Source organism: Danio aesculapii, chromosome 4, assembly GCF_903798145.1.
Source record: "Danio aesculapii chromosome 4, fDanAes4.1, whole genome shotgun sequence".
NCBI classification, from domain to species: Eukaryota; Metazoa; Chordata; class Actinopteri; order Cypriniformes; family Danionidae; genus Danio; species Danio aesculapii.
Genome location: NC_079438.1, coordinates 39335520 through 39355775, shown reverse-complemented (window position 1 = coordinate 39355775; position 20256 = coordinate 39335520). Strand labels below are relative to the sequence as shown.

Here is a 20256-nt window from a genome sequence, read left to right as displayed (position 1 = left end):
TGTGTGGGCGCGGACACACATTATGGTAGTCACCATGCCCAAGCTAAAGCAAAAGTCACGTTTAACTACTGGCCCTCCTCAATATTTTCAGCCAATCGGCTTTCTTATATTTACAATCACTCTCATTGGTTGGTGATTGTTTCGCATGTAGTGAGCAGCGAAAATAAAAATGGTATAGCGGCCAACCTAAATAATATTTGTATTTTCAAAATGGCAAAGAGGCAGTCAGTATTTAAATTTTTTTTTTTAAATCACGAGTAAATCTGATAATGAGCCTTATTAAAAGAGATCTCGAAAAAGATGAAACTGCGCGAATGGATCAGGATAGCAAGAGACAGAAGAAAAGCGAACGTAAAAACATGACAGAAGGGATAACTGTCTTGTTATAATCCTGAAGATTATACTGAGTGAGTCATTTTATTATTATTTTTTTCACTTGGCTTATAATAGTGAAGTGAACTGAATAGCGATAGTTCATAAGATTTATGTATGTAGCTACATGTTTTTATTATCTATGACTGACCTATAACGTTATATGGTACTAAATAATTAAAAAACATTCCGAAATGTGATGCTCTTTTTTTTTTTTTTGCTGTTTAATGACGTCATGTTACGGGAAAACTGAAATTGTGTGGTGGACATCAGTCATGGTAACTTTTACTTTGTGGTTTTGTTCTGGGAATTATTCATTTACAAATTAAGCACTGGTTACCACACCAAAAAACAATGTTTCGATGTTTTATTTCCTAAACCATGGCTGGTGTGTAAGACTAGTTTCTTAGAAATCTAATCCATGTCCTTTTATTTTGTTTTCAATTCCTTGGCTGTATAAAACTAATATTGCTCATCATAAAATATACCCATACGAAACTGTAAAGGCTGGGTTATACTTCTGTATCGAGTACACACGAATGGCCCATACCAATGGCCGCATACCTTTCGTCATGGCCTCTAAATGAGTAAGTTTGAGCTACTTGTACAGTAAGGTAGCTATACAGGTATTTCCTTTGTAAACAAGACACCTGTGAAGAGACACACCACAGAGAAACAATAAAACCCCACTGTAAGCTAGCATTTCGGAAGTGTTACTGCAATGCAGAAGTATAAATCCACAGCTACATACAATGAATGCGCTATGGGTCACTGCGATCACTCAACACAGAAGCATAAGGGGCCGATTACACCGAACATGCTTTTTGTGTGAAGAGGTGCCTTTTTTGAAGGTTTCACTAATGACCGCGAGCGTTTTGCGCTTAAAAGTCAACTTTGAGCGTAAAAATCGTGTTACGTCTGTTGAGTCTTTTTCATTCTCTAATCAAATGAAAGCAGAGGCATGGTTTCCATTGAGGTGACAGCAGTGTTTGTGCTGTCAAGATAACTACAGACACTTTTAAAGATGGAGGAAAGACTAGTGGTTACTGTGTTGAGTTATCCGGAGCTGTATGACTGTATGACAAATCTTGAATATTATAATATTATTCTATATTAAAATTATACCAATATCAACAGCAACACTCGTGCACAATAGGCAGCTGATTCAGTCTTTGCCAAGCGACATAAAATGTGCACCACACTTCTTGTCATCAAAAAAGCATTGCGGTGCACATTTTTGGAACGTAAAAGTGCGTTCGGTGCGATCAGCCCCTAATTCAGCCTTAAGGGTCCTATCACACATCTGGTGCAAAACAAGTGCTTGTTTTTTTTTTTTTTGCTAGTTTCATCCCAGGTATCATTTTCATGTCCTGCGTGCATGGGTGTGCTGGTCTAAAAATAAAAAAATGCTGCTTTTTACACACAGAGGGATGCACAGCAGAACATAAATGACTTTAAATATTTAAAATAAAAAGATTAAAATATAAAACTGAGCTTTAAAACACGCATTTGGGTAATTAAAACAGAATCCAAATGCCAGATTAGCCTTTGCTGATAAGTATGTTGTGTGGACAGAAAACTGATGCAAAGCAATGAAAGCATGTTTAATTTAGTTGTGTGAGGTCCAACTGGAAACATTATGTATATGGTTCTTCAGGAAAGACTGAACCCAAAGTGTGTAATTCAGAGAAAGGTGGAGGAAAAGCCATGGTTTGGATTTTCTGACAGACATTCATTCATTCATTCATTCATTCATTTTACTTCTGCTTAGTCCCTTTATTTATCAGGGGTCATTACTGCAGAATACACCCCCAACTTATCCAGCATACGTTTTAGACAGTGGATTCCCTTCCAACGGCAACCCAGTACTGGGAATCTGACAGACATCACATACAAAAACATACACAAAGAGGATAATTTTAAAGTTGATTCACAGTCATTTCTGCAGCTTACTCAGTTCATTTATTTGTCATGTTATATTGCTGACAGCCGTTTGTCCTCTGAGAGGCTCTTGGATGCTTATGGGTTTTGTAGGCTGACGTCATCCCCTTCCTCTGTCCTTCAAGACCTCACTCTACAACACCATTACATTGAGTGACTAATTCAGTACATTTCCCAAGGTGCACTTCTCCTTCCTACAATCTAATCAGTCAGTCTAGACTTTCACAGTAATTGAGTAAGACTACAGCCAGCTTAGGGATGAAGAAATAAAGAAAATATAAATTATTGTTATATACTGTGTGCTAAAATTATTATTATTATTGTTATTATTATTATTATTATTATGACTTTTAGCTCAATAAAATACTAATTATGTGTTTATTTATCATTTGTAGTAGGTAGAAGCTAGGTTTAGGTATTGGATAGTATTAGGGATATAGAATAAGATTATTGTCTATAAGTACTAATAAACAGTTAATAAACAGTTAATATCTTTATTACTTTAACTGAAGTGATACTATATTTATGATATTATTATTAATAACAATAATAATAGTAGTAATAATAATAATAATAATCATCATCATAATAATAATAATTATTATAATAATAATAATAATAATAATAATAATAATAATAATAATAATAATTATTATTATTATTATTATTATTATTATTATTATTATTATTATTGCTTGATAATTATATGTATCATAAACATAATAAATATTATATATGTCATGATCAACAGTGATCTAAACCTCATTGAACAAGGAGAACATTCACATTCACACAGACTACAATCCTGTCTCCATGTGAACTACAAGTCCTGTCATGCACCACACACACACACGCCTGTTCCAGGTCTCATTTGATTACACTCATACAGCTGAAGCTGCTCTTGTACTGATTACACTCACATATATTCGGCTCACTTTGACACTCTCATTGCTGAGTCTTGTTTGGTAAGCACCCTGTAACATTACAAAGCATTCCCTGGTAAAATTTCTACGTATTTTGACCCTTACTTTGTTTAATCGTTTACCCTGTTTGTTGCCCGTATTGACCAGCTGCCTGTTACCTGACGACACTTCCGGATTTCCTTGTTTGTACCCATTTGCGCTTGTTTTTGATTATTGCCTGTTTGACTATGAGTCTTAAACAAACGTGCACAAGGATCCTCAACCCGTTGTCACTCAACTCATTTGAGTTTACAATATATAATCTTACAATATAAAAATCATATTATATACAATCATCAACACTATTAAAGATTCATAGATGAATATTTTAATTTATATCTGAGTACCATATCATTTTTACCATCTACAATGAAACAAACAGTGCATTAATTATTACACAATGCTGAAAATTATATACAGTACATACCAATCTGTGGAGTCCGCTTTATAGTATAGCATTCCTGTGGGAGCAGTTAACTAAAGCTGACCTTTACTCTCCATCAACAGAAACAGAAAGCAAAAAAAGCTGAATAATTTATTACTTGAATAACAAGAAAGAGCCAGAAGTGGGTAATGCTTAAAAAGACACCATCCTCTCATCGGTCAAAAGTAATTGCACCCCTTTCCTTCCCTCCCTGTACATCATTGTGACCATACAACATAAAGCCAATGCTTAACATGGTAACCTGAAGTTCTGCAGCCCTTCATCACACATCATGAAGAGAAAGACAGATCGGAAAAGAAACGAGTGCAATGAGAGTGGAGAAAAGGGGCTGCTGGAGATAAATTTGGTGTGTACAGTATTGGCCCTTGAGAGACTGCAATCTAGTTTCCAGAAGCTCTAATGATATTTAGCTGTCTATGAATCAGCGACTGAACTGCCTGGTGCTGTTTTATCTGCCGTATCAAAGAGAGAGCAAACAAACAGCCTTCCTTTCCATCTGTTCTTTCCCTTTTGATGGATGCAAGTGGCTCTGCGTCTCTCTTTTCTGTCCCGCTTTTCATTTTGCACCCTCTTTTGATGCAGCATTTAGCAGTTGGGCTCTCAGATCACTTTGAAAGCGACTCTTTCTTTCATAAAAACAGAGAAGCAGATACTTTGAATTGCCATACATACACATCGGCTTTAATCCAGCACTATAAGAGCAGCTCACAAAAGACAGAACTATAAGGTTTTATTGACTCACTCCTGGCGCAAAAGGCATGTTAAGGAATTAAAGCTAAATTTAATTGCTCATAAAAGCAAAAGGTAGACTAAGAATGGAGTACTATACTCAGAGAGTCCACTAGAAACCGGTGTAAATCAAGTAGTGTTATTTATGTAACTGTGTCTATGTAGACTGTGCTAAATGAGTCACCAACAGGTTCAATTTCAGTCTGGTTATGTAAGAAGTAGACCACTAAATATGGTGTAGATTAGGCTTGGTTTTATGTGTACATGGCGCTTGTCATGAAATTAATTCATTAAATGTAGTTTAAATCCACAGTTTGGGCGATTTTGTAATTACCAAAAAAGTGTCTTACAATAATCATCAAAACTAATTAGAAACTATTATGAATGGACAAACAAATAAACAAATGAGCAATCAAATGTTAATTAATACATAATTACAAAATACTTAATTAAATGCTGATTTACATTTACTGAAATACATAAAATATTTTCTGCGTACGTTTTGCTGCACGTTTCAGATGACAAATTCACTAGAGGGCGCTGTCTACATTTTTTGCAAATCTTAAATATGTTACTTGGAGTACATTTGATTGTACGTTTCTTTTATTACACATTCATAAAAATTTGTCCACATAGAGATACATGTATGCAAATTTTGTAGGGATGCTCCGATCAATCGGTTAGAGATCGGTATCGTCCGATAATCACATTTTATGACTCGAACGGTACTCGCCAGTCTCGCCGATTTCACGAACCTATCGCAAGTGTTTGTTAACGATTTTACAATGGCTCTCGACACAGCAGTTCAAATATATACAGATAAGGTGCGACCTCTGTTTAGACAGTTTATTGGCATGACTCGCGTGAGCAAGTTGTTGCAACCATTGTACATACAGTGTTTTGCGCTGCTGTGACTAGTGTTTCCTCCAACCTTATGACCTCTACCAGAAGCTGTGCGAGCATTCCGCATATTCATAGCTGCTCCGTGAGATCCACAAATCAGAGAATAGATCGGGAGAGGCACATCGATGTTTTAAGCATTACAGTAGTTGGGTTAAATGAATAGATATAAATTCTCCAAACTTTTTGTTTAGTGATACATAGACGATTATTCCATTATTTGCAATGTTTTTAAATTGCATTGTCAATCAATTTTCCTACCAATTTTGTTATCTGTTTTATCTATTTTGTTCTGTAAAGCTGCTTCTGACCAGGATATTCACACACTAAATGGTTATAAGAGACATGTTTAAGGGATTATATGCAACATTCTTTATTTATTCTTTTAGGTAAGGAGAGTTTTCCACTTAAGTGTCATACTTCAAGGGAAACGTGCTTTTTGCATTAGCATGAAGCATCACAATCAGTACTCTGTATCGGTCGATCTCGATGACAAGAAATCGGTACTCTATATCGGCCTCAAAAATGATCATGAACGGAGCATCCCTACTATTTTGTGCTATTTATATGGTGTTGTGCAAACAACTGCATACAAATATAATATGTCCCTGTAAATACCATTAATGTGAAAAGGAACTAAAGTTGATGGTGTCGCACTACTCCATAGCATTCACTTTACCTAGAAACTGCGGTCAAATGTATATTTAAGTATGGTTTTATGTTGTGAATTTATATTTTTTATACATTTACGACGCAAGGTATATCTTGTGACACCTTGAATTCTTAAGCTTAACAAACATAATCAACAATTGTTAGGCCACTGTTAGGCCAAAACTACTTAAAAATTATACTTAAAAGTGCAGATACTGTGTCAAAGTATCTGGCCAAAAACAATATTGAGTAAATATAAAAAAAGAGAAAACAGCACACTTTACACCAAAGTATAACAATTTGTAAAAGTTAGCAAAATAAAGAAAAAATTTCTGAGAATGATGTTAATGTTTCATCATACAGAATCTTCTACTTACAGTACAACGTGAAATACAGTATATAGCTTAAAAAGATTTGACAAACTAAGATTGGTTAAAGGGGACAAACTAAACAAAATTCAATGATTACTTGAGATAAACAGAAAATAAACCAATGACCAAGAAAATCAATCATTTTACAACAAATAAGGGTTCATTTTTGAAAATTAAGATTAATGTATCACCTGAGTTGACTAAATAAGCTTTCCCTTGATGTATGTTTTGTTACACCTGGACAATAGTTGGTCAAGATACAACTATTTAAAAACATAGAATCATGTGGGTTTAAAAAAAAATCACCTTTAAAGTTGACCAAGTTCTTAGAATGCATATTACTAACAAAAATGACTACTATCAAAAATTAAGTTTTAATACATTTACAGAAATACATTTAAAAAAATGTTTTCATTAGACATGATCTTTACCTAATGATCATCTCTGGCACATTTTGATTTATACAGTGTATCTTGCTTATTCCCAGTGCAACATAATACTGGTTTGGTGCTCCAGGGTAACATTTCTATTTTGAACAATACTACAGTATGTACAATTAATGGAAGTGTCAGTAGCATAAAAACAGGCATGAACCAATGTCCAAAAACCGCTTGTTAACAAGAAAGAGAGCAGGAAGAAAGCAGAGACTGAAAAAGCAAGCTTCACGCTAGCAGGCTGAATTGCTATAATTGAAATAGTCAAGAGAGGGGCAGATGCGAGACATTTAGGCTGTTTGGGTGTTTTGACTGACGTTAAAGCAAACGCGCTCTCCATCAGCAGCACCTTCAGTTTCCAGCATCCTGGCCTCACGTCAAGCAACCTCCGCTAACTCACATCGACCGCACAGACAGCTGATGACGGATGCCTCCAAATTAAAGACACCCACTGATCAACTTAACTGAGCTGCCAATCAATCCATCAGTCTAATCCGAGCACAGCGGCCCACAGTCACGTTTGGCCTCCGGATCAGTCAGAGCCGATCCAGCAGATATCGATCAGGACAAGACGTGATCTGTGGCCATAGGGGTCACTCCCAAAACAACAACAGGAACATGAACAGCAAGATACAGTAAGCTCACTGATGTAACTCACCTGCGCTGGAAGAGGCTCTACAAGAAAGGCAAAGCCATTTTCAAATTGGCAATTAAGGGATAATTCAGCCAAAAATTTTAATTCTGTAATCAATTTACTCCTCCTCTTGAGTTTTTTTATTTATTCAGTTGAATACAAAAGAAGATATTACGAAAACCTGTAACCATTGATTTCTATAGTACTTGTTTTTTCTATACATGTCAATGGTTACAGGTTTTCAACATTCTTCAACATATCTCCTTTTGTGTTAAACAGAACTAATAAACTAATTTACACTGTAAAAATGCTGGGTTCAACACAATCGATTTGTGCTGGGACAACATAAATTAATTAAGCTGACTTGCTAGATTTTTCAAAATTTAAGTGGACTGAACATAAAACAATTATGTTTTCCCCAAAAAAACTAAAGAATTGTGTTGTTTGAGTTCATTTTAAATAAGCAGTTTGAGCAAACAACAAACATAATTTTCTAGCGTGTACATTATTTATTTATGTTTATAGTTTACATATAAAATAAACGCCTTAGCAGTGATCATTATGCATGGATCATTATGTGTTGGGCTTATTTTATTGATCCGCAACATTAGATTATGTATTTTATGAATTAACTGTTTATAAGGATTATTGTTAACTGTAAATCCATGAATGGAAAAGGTTGGTTTGTTAATAGAACACTTTAAACCAAGGGTGGGCAAACTCGCTCCTGGAGGGCCGATGTCCTGCATAGTTTAGCTTCAACTCTAATCAAACACACCTGAACATGCTAATCAGTGTCTCCAAGATCACTTATTATCTATAAGCAGGTGTGTTTGATCAGAGTTGGAGCTAAACTGTGCAGGACACCGGCCCTCCAGGACCGAGTTTGCCCAGCCCACCCCTGCTTTAAACCATTGTAAATCTCTTGTGTTATCTGATGGAGCAACAGCACGTCTCTTACAGTATGTCTCCATGGTTTAAAGGCACCCTCTGAAAACTGCATTCTCGAGCTGCATGATATTGGAAAAAAACTTTGCATTATTTTTTTGTCTGCGATACATATTGCTATATTGAGTGTACTTTCACGAGATGAAATGAATGCCTCTATTTGAAAAGAATTCGTAATGTTAGACTGATTCGAATAAACAGTATTTTATGGTTTTCTGGTAGTCTAGGAAATAATCAAATGTAAAATAACACTGTACAGTCTTCATTGTATACATAAATATAATATTTAGTTTTAAACATCATAATTCCTTGTGCCTGAATGCTTTAAACTGGATTGAAATGCTTACAAAGGCCTTAAAAGCACACACAGGTGATGAACATTTTAGTCACTTTATAGTTAAACTTTGCAAAGACTCTACACATGACATATGTTTTCAACTGTGGCTCCTGGTTGACTATAATGACAACTTGACATTGCAGATCCTGCACATTGCGATATCAATACTGAAACAATATATCGTGCAGGCCTAGTCCATTCCCATAAGCTTCCCATAAGCATAAAATTTCACTCCGCCTGGTGCAGCAGCAGAGTTTCTTGACTATTATGCCAGAATGAGAGTATAATTCCTAGCAATATAGATCTAGAAAATATAAATCTTTCATAACTCTAGGAGACTTGTAAAATGAGCACAAAAATGTGGAACATTTCTTTAAGCAGCAAAATCAAGTTAGCTTAATGCAAATGAACTCAAAAATATAGAAGCGCGACACATTAAAGGAACACTATACTTTTGTTTTTGGAAAATAGGCTGATTTTACCACTCTCTAGAGGTCAAGAGTTGAGTTTTACCATTTTTAATCCATTTAGCTGATCTCAGGAGTCTGGCAGAAGCACTTTTAGCTTAGCTTAGCATAGATCATTGAATCAGATTAGACCATTAGCATCTTGCTCAAAAAAGTCCAAAAAGTTTTAATAGTTTTGCTTTTTAAAGACTCTTCTCTAATTACATCATCTACTAAGACTGACGGCAAATAAAAAGTTGCTATTTTCTAGTCCGATAATAGTCCGATACTAACCTCTCATTCTGGAATAATAATCAAATTTGCTACCGTACCATGGCTTCAACAGAAGCAATGATATTACACACAGCATAAGAGACTTCAGTTTAACCAACATTTTACCAATTTCAAACTTCAGTTCCACTTCAGTGTTCAACAACAACAACAACATTTACTATCTGAATTAGCAGCTTTTAATGAATTCAATTTAATGCATTTGCTTCTTGATTCACTGCAGTTGCCAAACTTGATGTACTTGTGAGTCGCCTAATTATAGCAAGGAAGTGCAAGAAAATTGACTAACACAACTTGAATGAGTCACGCAAATCCTTTTATTTATTTATTTTTTCAGGAAGACGAGAGAAAAAGCAAGCGGTGTTGTTATCTGTGTTTGTGCTGGTGGAAAACACTTTTTTTTAGCCAGGGTAACATGAGGACAGTGTCCAGTCTGTGCTTTTGTGATTGGAGGTGTAGAGACAATCTGCCGAAAATAAACACACAAATGGACAGGAAAGCAAAGAGCCAAGCTGTCCCCGCGCCGCAGCCGACTATTACAGATCTAATGACCTAAGAGCAGTTATTTCCATCATATGAAGCCCACCGATGCTTCCATATCCATTAAAACAAGAGCACTTAATTCAGACCAATTAAGCATGACAGAGGAGACGAAAAAAGGAAAGGATGGCGCGAAAGAGAGAGAGCGAGCGAAAGGTCAATACTTCATTTAGTCATCAGGGTGAGCTGTCAGCCATGTGTTTAATGCTCGGCAATAAAGCAGCTCCACACAGTCGGCCATATTCAGGAGCAAAAGTTCAACTTTTATAACATCAGCTGAACCATACAATACACTCCATCTCTTCACTTTTGGAGAAAATCAACCACTGTAATGATTATTTGGACATTTAGCAAGCAAAAACATGCACCTGACAATTTGGAGATTTTAAGCTTATGTCGTTTAAGTCCGATGGAAAGAAAATATCTGAAATAAAATGAGAAGTGCTTTCAAAAAAGTTTATTTTTTTAAGCACTGATCCTATTCTGCTTGCCATTTGTTAAGAATGTAGCCTTTTATTAGTGGCTTTCAATCTGAAGGTGGGATTTTGCACTCCTTTATCTTTCCTTTAATGGAAATAAAGTTGTTCATTGTTAGTTCATGTTAACATGTTTGGATTTTAATAATTTGTTAGAAAATGTTGAAATGTGATTAATAAATACTGTACAAGTTCATTATTTATATCATTAGTTCATGTTAGTACATGCATTACCTAATGAAACCTTACTGTAAAGTGTGACCAATAAATGTTTGCAATGGGTGTAATCAATCAACTAGAAAAGTCTTTTTTTCTTTTTTTTTTTCAGCATCTTGCCTTAATGTGAAACACTCTTGAAACATACAGTAGTTTACCAGTGTGTGTCGTACAGTTTATCATGGAAGAAACCCAAAAAGGCAGAGCATATCGACAAACTAATTAACTTTCAGCCCTGCCAACATGCAGGAGCCAGTTTTATCAAAGCTGGATCAATGCAAATCGATCCAAGCTGGATCTTGCTGTCAGATCTAATTTGCTACCAATATAAATTGTTGGAAGGGCTAAATAGAGAGAAACTGGCTATTTTTGGAACACTAAAGAGCTTAGGATACACTACACTGTAAAATAAAAACACTTTACAATAAGGATCCATTAGTTAATATTAGATTATGTACAGCATTTACAAACATGAACAAATGATGAACAATACATTTATTAATGTACTTGTTCATCTTTGTTAACATTAGTTAATGAAGATACAGTTGTTTGTGGTATTAACTAATGTTAACAAGCACAACTTTGAATTTTAATAGTAAATGTTGACCTATGATTCATACAGTAAATGCTGTACAAGTATTGTTTTTTCTTACTTCATTTTAGTAAATAAATGGGCTATATGCACAGCTAGTGTTTTTCAGCCAATGATGAACTTCCAGTGAAAGGTTTATGGGACTATTTTCATAAGGTTTCTTCTACAGCATCAATGTTTTAATGTAATTCAAATGTAATCAGTTAAATAGACTTAAACAACCATTTGGTTGTTAAAGCGTAAAAAGAGACGAAAGACCATTTAAACAAAGACTTTGTCATAAGAAGCACGCTACCATAGAAACTCCTAAAATATTGGGGTAAAATTAATGTCCGGAATAATAAAATTTAATGCAGTGCTTCTTGTTTAAGCTTCTTGTTTAAGTAGTGCACTTTATATTGTATCTCAGCCAGGCAGTGAAGATCGCTGTTTTTTTTTTTTTAAGAAATCAATTCAATTCAATTCAATTCACCTTTATTTGTACAGCGCTTTTACAATGCAGATTGTGTCAAAGCAGCTTCACATAAAAGATCATAGTAAATTGTAATAGTGTAGTTCAGTTTTTAAAGTATCAGATCTTAAACACAGCGATTTTGTAAGGGATGACAATTCACCGGAAGCCCTGGGGCTGGCTGACTGAAATGAAAAGTCTGTGTGCATATACCCCATTTACTAACATTGACTCATGGCACCTTATTGTAAAGTGTGACAAAATAAAATAAAATAAAATAAAATAAAATAAAATAAAATAAATAAAATAAAATAAAATAAAATAAAATAAAATAAAATAAAATAAAATAAAATAAAATAAAATAAAATAAAATAAAATAAAAAAATAAAATATTCTTTTTCAAGTGGTAACTCTCAGAAAGAAACATATCTGTCTGAAGCAGTATTTTTTCAAAAGATACACTTTAGTACTTTTATTTTGTAATAAAATGTACATTTTATGTTCAGTGTACATTTAAGGTGTCGATATAGATCCTTTAGATGCAAGTGTGTAACTTTAAAAATGTACCACAATTACAACTTCTGTGTGTATAATATTGTAGTTTTTTGTATTGTTGTTTTTATACAAGAATACATTTCTGACACAAGACCTCATTATATTGCTTATGGCTGGCATTCTCTAATAAACTTAATGAGAATGACATAAAATGTTGTATTAAAAATTGTTTTCATAAGTATGTGTTTACTTTTCTAGTTTAAGCAAATGATGATCTGAAACACATTTAAATTGAATAGGTCATCTGTGTTTTTTATGTATAAGGAAAATTATTCAAAATATATATAGCTGAAATAGCAAGAGTAGAAAGTACGTAATTTCAAACCACTGAAAATTAAGGATTCAACTCAAATCTGCATTCAAATTTCAGCGCATTTACATTGATGAAGTGTCATAATACTTACTTCTAGAGCTTTGGAGCGATTGGCTAGAAATTCTTCAATTTCATGTGATGCTTTTTCCACCAGTTGTCGAGGATTGTTTTGCCTCACAGTATAATGTCTCTGAAAATCATTGAAAACCTGAGAAAGAAAGAGGAGAAAAGGAGTTTAAAGATTCTAAGTTTACTTCCTTACATCTGTTTCAAAATCCATTACTTTCAAGCAGATATATAAAAAAAGAAGAAATAAAAAAGATAGAATTCTTGTGGAGTCGTAGCCTTAACAGACGAAGTGTGTTTTTGAAAATCTCACCCACAAATCTAATTAGTTTAAAATATAAATAGCAAGATTTAATATCTAAAGTTTTTGCTTGCTGCTGTAATTAATCTTGACTTGACTGTAATTAAAATTGACTTCTCTATGTAAATGTATATTGTTTTCAGACTAAAACAAACAGGCAATTATTTTTTAATTAGAAGGTCTCCAGTAAAATATGAATACTCAAGATAGACTGGTATGAATGGATCAGAAATTAGATACCAAAAAATAAAGATAATAACAAGATGCTAATAGTCTAATCCATTCAATTATCTATGCTAAGCTAAAAGTGCCACCACTGTATGTAAAGTTTCAGCACAAAACACCCTACGAAAAATGTTTTTTAACTATTTGAAACTGCCGCTATTAGGCTTTGATCCTAATTGTGCCATTTTGGTGACTGCCGCTTTAAATTCAAATGAGGTTGCGCTCCCAGCCCTCATTGAAAAAGAAGGTGGAGCTTCAAATGCCTATGTGTCAGCATAACAGATTCAAAAACAAGATAACATCCTATGCTAATGCAAATGAGGTTGAGATTGTCATTAATGGGGCGGGCTTTTCCCCTCTGATGACATGTACAAAGAGAGAATGTCAGCCAAAGTGTTTCTGTAGAAGTGTGACTATGAAGTGTCATTATGAAAAATAAAATGCAGAAATTAGACCAGTAGAAGCTGGTTATATTCACAGACTGTTTCCACACAACTGTGTTTAAACACCGTATTAAAGTGCTTTTTGCATAATAGGTCCCGTTAAGCAAAATTAAGTACTAAGTTTATGAAGTTAAACTAATTAGTTGAAATTATTAAATGAATCAATTGAATGACCTATTCACTCTGTGCAGCAATAAGAAACAACATGGAAAATCAAGACTCAAGCACTTCACAATTATATTCATGAAATAAATGCAGTCTTGTTGTATTATATTTATCCAACATTTCACCAGGTGTTATCAGTAAAGTCATAATGACACCACAAACAGGCAGTTTTTTGTACGAAACGTTTTGAATAAGAACACAGGAAATCGCATACAGTACTATTAAATGCATACTGGTACAGGTGACTGGGCATGCTGAAAGACAATTGTGTGCTCCTACTTTTTTGAGCTCTTTTATACCGCTCTCAGTATCGATCAACTGCACGAGGTCTTCCTGCATCTTTTCTGCCCATTTCCGGGTCCTGCAAACACGAAGGACAAATCACATGATCAGTGGTGAATAACAATCAAAGGTTTCTTTCATTGTTGGTTTCTTACACTGTTCCTTAAAAGGATAGTTCACCTAAAAATGAAAACATACTCATTATTTACTCACCCTCAAGTGGTTTCAAATCTTTATGATTTTTTTTTTATCCCAAAAAAAGATATTTTGATGAAACCTGTAACCATTGGACTCCGCAGCAGGGAAAACAACAATGGAAGTCAATGGCTGCCTCAAGTTTATTTTAGCATTTTTCAAGACATCCTCTATTGTGTTCAACAAAAAATGTAAACAAGTAATGGGTAAATGACGAAAGAAGTTTTATTTTGGGGTGAACCATCCCCTCAATTGTCTTTCAAAAAATGAAAAGAAATAACCTTTGAACAATCCTGCTAATCAAGTGATGACAATAGAAATCACAGTGAAACCATGCAATTAAAATAGACAACTCTTACAGTAGATAACACATCATTTCAATGGATATCCCACCAATAAGAGGTTTCTCTTAGATATGTCAGTATGTCACAATAAGAAAACAATGACAACAATTCTCATCTGTTTCCATTGTGTCTGGTAACTTTTCACAAAGCATCAAATTTAGAAATCCAGGTGAGTGGAAAAAAGTGAAAAAAGTACACAAGAAATATAGAAGAAACCAATTTCATTCAGAAATTACAAAAAAAAAAGTTTCATATAACATTGAAAGTTTAATATCACATCAATTTGAACATTTTTATTAAAAGGACATAATCCACTAAGCTTCTAATGTACTTATTTATCCAGTACAACTAAAAAGTACTGTTACTCATGTTCACATGTTCCAAGACAATGTTCTGGTACTATTCTTCTATAGTCTTTTTCCACAGACAAAACAAATCGAATACTCATATAATTTTTTGGTCCTCTTTAGTTCATGTTATGCAACTAATGTACAAAACCAATACTAGTAGTTATATTAGTGTACTGCTCTACTGTAGTAATTTCACACAAAAAACACCTCCAAAATAATAATCAATTATATATCATATATATCACTTTTTATATTACTGCCTGTGCAATACACGTTCAGCTTTCAATATTAAATGGACTTCCAATTGTTCTTACATACTGTTGATCAGCTCACTTAATAAAAAATGTATTATATACATATTTTGAAATTTCGAATGCCAATGTGGTCAAACCTTTCTGTGGTAATATATAATTACATATAATTATAATTACGATATAATTATGTATTTATGTCACAATACTATTCATTCATACTAGTATGTTATGTTGAACACAAAAGAAGATATTCTGAAATATGCTGGAAACTTTTAAACAGTGACTTCCATAGTATTTGTTTTTTCTGCCATGTACATATGTCAATGGTTGAAGGTTTCCAGCATTTTTCAAAATATCTTCTTTTGTGTTCAACAGAATTTAAATACAAATGAAATCAAAACTAACCATATGATTTTGTCAGCTCACATTGCTAGTTTTTTGGTCAACAATTCATCTGTGCATGTCAATAAGAAATATAAATTTAGCGTGTAATCTAAAATTAAAATCTGAAGATGCACTTCCTGTTGGTTTTTTAGTTAAACTCTCAGATTCGGCCTGTCTGAGATATCTGAGGCCCCTCCAACTGTCAATTTTGACAACGAACAGAAATGGTGATAACTAACGATGGTTGTAATAACACTTCTAAAACCATTTTCTTGATCTTTCTAAATGAAATGCCTACTTTACTACATCCAATCAGCTCACAGTGTGAAAAACAAGCCACACCCACTGATTTCTCATTTAATATTTTATTTCCCTAGAAACTGCATCACAATATAAACAACAACAACAACAACAAAAAAGAGTCACAGATTTCGGTTCATGCTGACTTTAAACTGGTTTGGAACAAGTAAAGTGTGAGTAAATTATGGCAGAATTCTCATTTTTGGGTGAACTACCCCTTTAACGTGGACAGATGACGGGGTCTTCATACAATTTTAATCGTTATACATTTTGAACCACACCCACAGTCTCAGATTAGCCCACTGCTGACCAGCCACCTGCTGTTTTACACACTCAACATAAATCTAAAAGGGTTGAGCTGACAGCATGCATGAAGCCACCATCTAAGGGCACTACAAATTTACAGAAACAGACTCAGAGAAAAAGAGGTGTTAAGGGTGGGATGTGAATGTTGTGCAAGAATCCAAAATCAAAGGCTTTTCCTGTCACCAACACTATCAATCTCTTCACTGTGATACAAGTGGCAGTAAAGCCTGTTGGATGTATGCAAGATGCCTTGCAGTATAAAACTGACAAAACCAAAGGCCACAGTAAATTCCCTTTTGCTGGAGGGTGATGGATTTGGATGGTTCTTGTGGGAATGTTTTGCTATTTAAAAAAAACAGTGTAAGCCGAGACGAGGAACCACGAGTGGAGTGCAGTATATTTAGCCATGAGGCCTCAGCTTCAGGAAAGACTGATATGAGTGTATTTACAGTATGCCTGATGTTACTTCTTATAATTTTAAAAACAGACTCATGACACACGAACTGTTAAACGCATGAATAAAATATATCTTGTTCAGATATTTAAAATTGTATTTATTTTAATCAAACAGTAACAGCTGCCAATTATTGTGTAACATATGGAAGCGCATTCAATAACGCTTAAAAATAACATTAATGTTTGTTTTTAATATAACAAACTGTTATGTTATAGTTATGATGACTTTATTACAATATAATGTGGATTCTTCTTGAAGTGGATCAATCCTGAATGCTTTCAATCATGCATTTCATCTATAAGATCAATCTTTACATACAAATTTTGCATAAAAATGTTTATTTTTGACTGGTGGTTGTTGTTTATTTGTCTGTCTGTCTGTCTGTCTGTCTGTCTGTCTGTCTGTCTGTCTGTCTGTCTGTCTGTCTGTCTGTCTGTCTGTCTGTCTGTCTGTCTGTCTGTCTATCTATCTATCTATCTCTCTATCTATCTGTTTATTAGTTTATTTATCATAAATAAATAATTATAAATATTATAAATAATAAATGCAAAAATTACATTATTTATTTATGTTAACATTATTAACATTATTATTATAATTTATTACATTATTTATTAATTATAAATCATTTAAATATCAATTAAAATAAAATAATTATTTACATATTATTTAAATGTCAAAATAACAAATGAAAAATTATTAAACAAATAAAACAATAAATGATTGACAAGCAAAACAGACATATAATATTTATTAGTCATTAAAACCCATATAATCTTTTGAAAACACAAAAAGTATATGAATTAAATAATCAAATATATAGTTTAATAAAATCTTTGGACTATGAATAATAAATTATAAACATAACCTAAGATATAATAATTAGCAGCAATGCATTGATCAATTATATCTTAACGAAATGTAACAAATAAAAATGTAATAAAATAAATGCAGTAGTAGACAACTTAATAGTAAAATATATGTAAGTACCAGCATTTTACTACAATATATATACAACAACAACAACAACAACAACAACAACAACAACAGCTCAAACCCAAACAAGTCTCATTCCAGATCAATTCCCTCTCTTGACTCCTTCTGCTGAGATGAATCATTGAATCTAATCACTGTTATGGATCATGGGTGCCAGAATGTGGCTCATTCAACAAGCCATGAAGACTGGAAAAGCCTGCCAGCCTCTTTTAGTTTAGCTGATGAAACTCAATTGAAACTCTTTTTATAAGATTACAGCAGCAGCATGATCATAACCAACACAGCAGCCATAAAAACAAGAGAACATACATGCTATCTATAGCGCTACGGCTTGGGGGGAAATGGATGTGGTGAAAGAAGAGGGACGGAAACTTGGAGCCGTGGATGGAAAACTGAGATAAGATCCTTCTGGAGTGGGAAGATGGGGGAAGGGGCGACTCAGAGCATTTAAAAGGCTATTTCCGAAAGCTTGATTGTGCTTGTAAGAGGTTTTCATACTTTGTTTAAAAAAAATAAATAACAATTTGTTCACCTAAATACAGTCTGTTGACTTCCTGGTTCTATGAAGCCCCTCCCTCAAAAATATGGCGTAGGCTTTGATTGGTCTTCTGCCCTATTGTGTTCTGATTAAACTGCCTAGTTTACATGGAAGAAAATGCCATGGCTAGGGGTGGGGTTTATGTAAATGTAGGATAAGTGATGTCAAAAACACAGAAAGAAGTTTACTCTAGTAGTAGACCCCTTTACTAGTGTTTGCTTTGGGCATTAAAAAGCTAATTCTGTAAAAAAAAAAAAAAAAAAAGAATAAAATAAAATAAAATAAAATAAAATAAAATAAAATAAAATAAAATAAAATAAAATAAAATAAAATAAAATAAAATTAAATTAAATTAAATTAAACAAAATTAAATTAAATTAAATTAAATTAAACAAAATTAAATTAAATTAAATTAAATTAATAAATTATTTATTTATTTATTTATATAACTCCCTTTGTATTAAACTGTATTGTACTGTACTGCAGACGTTACCAAACATTGAAACAATCAGGTTGACTGATCGGACTGAAAATGATCAGTTTCTATTATTTCCACTTAGTACACTGAAAAAAGTGTTGCATGCAAAACTGTTGCAAACAATTTATTTGTGTTGAATTTAAACAAACAAATTAAATTGAGCAATGTTCAACTTAATTTGTTTGTATAAATTCAGCCCAAATTAATTGTTTACTACCACTTAACGTAAAAAAAATTGAGTATATCCAAGGAATCATCTTTGAATAATTTTTTTCAGTGTGCACTGAAAAAAGTGATGTCTGCAAAACTGTTGCAAACAATTTATTTGTGTTGAATTTAAGCAAAAAAAAATAAATTTAAGAAAATTCAACTTAATTTGTTTGTTTAAATTCAACCCAAATTAATTGTTTACAACCCCTCAACCTAAAAAATTTGGTAAATCCAAGGAATCATCTTTGAATAATTTTTTTCAGTGTAGGAGCTTTAATACTTCAGTATTGGAAAGAGAAAAAGTGATCACCCAACAGATCACCAAAAAGTTACATTTGCAGCTAAGTTACTCTACCTTAAGCCATCCATGATGTTAGTGATGTTGAACAATAAAGAACATTTTCCAGTCGATAGTTACAGGCATTTTAAGCATCAAAAGGTACTCCTTTGTAGCTTTTAGGAACAAATATGTATCTTTAGGGTATTAATATGGACCATTTAGGTACATTCTAAAAATGAAATCTGTAATGGAGCTGTGGTTTGTTACACAGACAAAAACAAAAGCAGGTGGTGGCGAGAAAGTTATAAACACCTCATCCTCAAACAGAGAACCATATTAAAGGTGCTGTATTGAAGTTTTGACTCTTCTAAAGCATAAAAATACCATAATATTGCAAATATTTAAGAGACATGCCAAGTGAACATTCTTGTTTATCTGAAAAACAATACTGAAGTCAGATATTCTGCTTTGAAAATGGGATTTCCGTGCCGGAACAGCTGTCTTTGTTTTGTCATTGTAACCCCGTGTCCTAACAACACGCTACGTGATGAGATTTGCAGTGATATACAGTTTGACTGTTTGCACAAGACGAAACACGACAGAAATTTAAATACAGCCATTCAGAAGCACAGAGCATGCACTCACTCACGAAATGGTAGGGTTTATAATGTAATTAATACATATTAAACCTTGTTAACATTATTAAATGTACATGCTGAATCACTGATATGTGTTGGTTTTGAGTCACAGTTCTGCAGTTCAATTTCAAACGATTTATTTTATTCTCAAGATTATTTTGTATGGCAAATGGCAGTATGGCAATAATGTCATGTAAAATACCATTCAAACTCATGAGGTGTACCTGAGGTGATCACTGTCAGTTAATCCTGTTTGTTCAGCTGTAAGAAATAGAAGCCGTTTCTAAAAGATTAATTCGAGGTGTTGGTTAGAATAAAAAACTTCTTTTAATATGGAAAATATTCCTTCTATTAGGTGATGTTGCTCTTATTTAGAACACAATTTAAATCAGCCTTGTTGGCCCTCAATCTGGCAACTTGCACTTGCGTTTGTTTTGGAT

The 20256-nt window shown here is 33.4% G+C and overlaps 1 protein-coding gene across 1 annotated transcript in view; it reads right to left on the bottom strand.

Moving 5' to 3' along the window:
- Window positions 1–20256, bottom strand: part of cacna2d1a (calcium channel, voltage-dependent, alpha 2/delta subunit 1a) — a 116083-nt gene that overhangs the window by 73083 nt on the left and 22744 nt on the right. Inside the window, exons 2-3 of the mRNA XM_056455625.1 lie at window positions 14084–14165; window positions 12696–12812 (exon numbers count right to left, since the gene is read on the bottom strand). Of these exons, the coding sequence (XP_056311600.1) occupies window positions 12696–12812; window positions 14084–14165 (199 nt within the window). The remainder of the gene's footprint in view (window positions 1–12695; window positions 12813–14083; window positions 14166–20256) is intronic.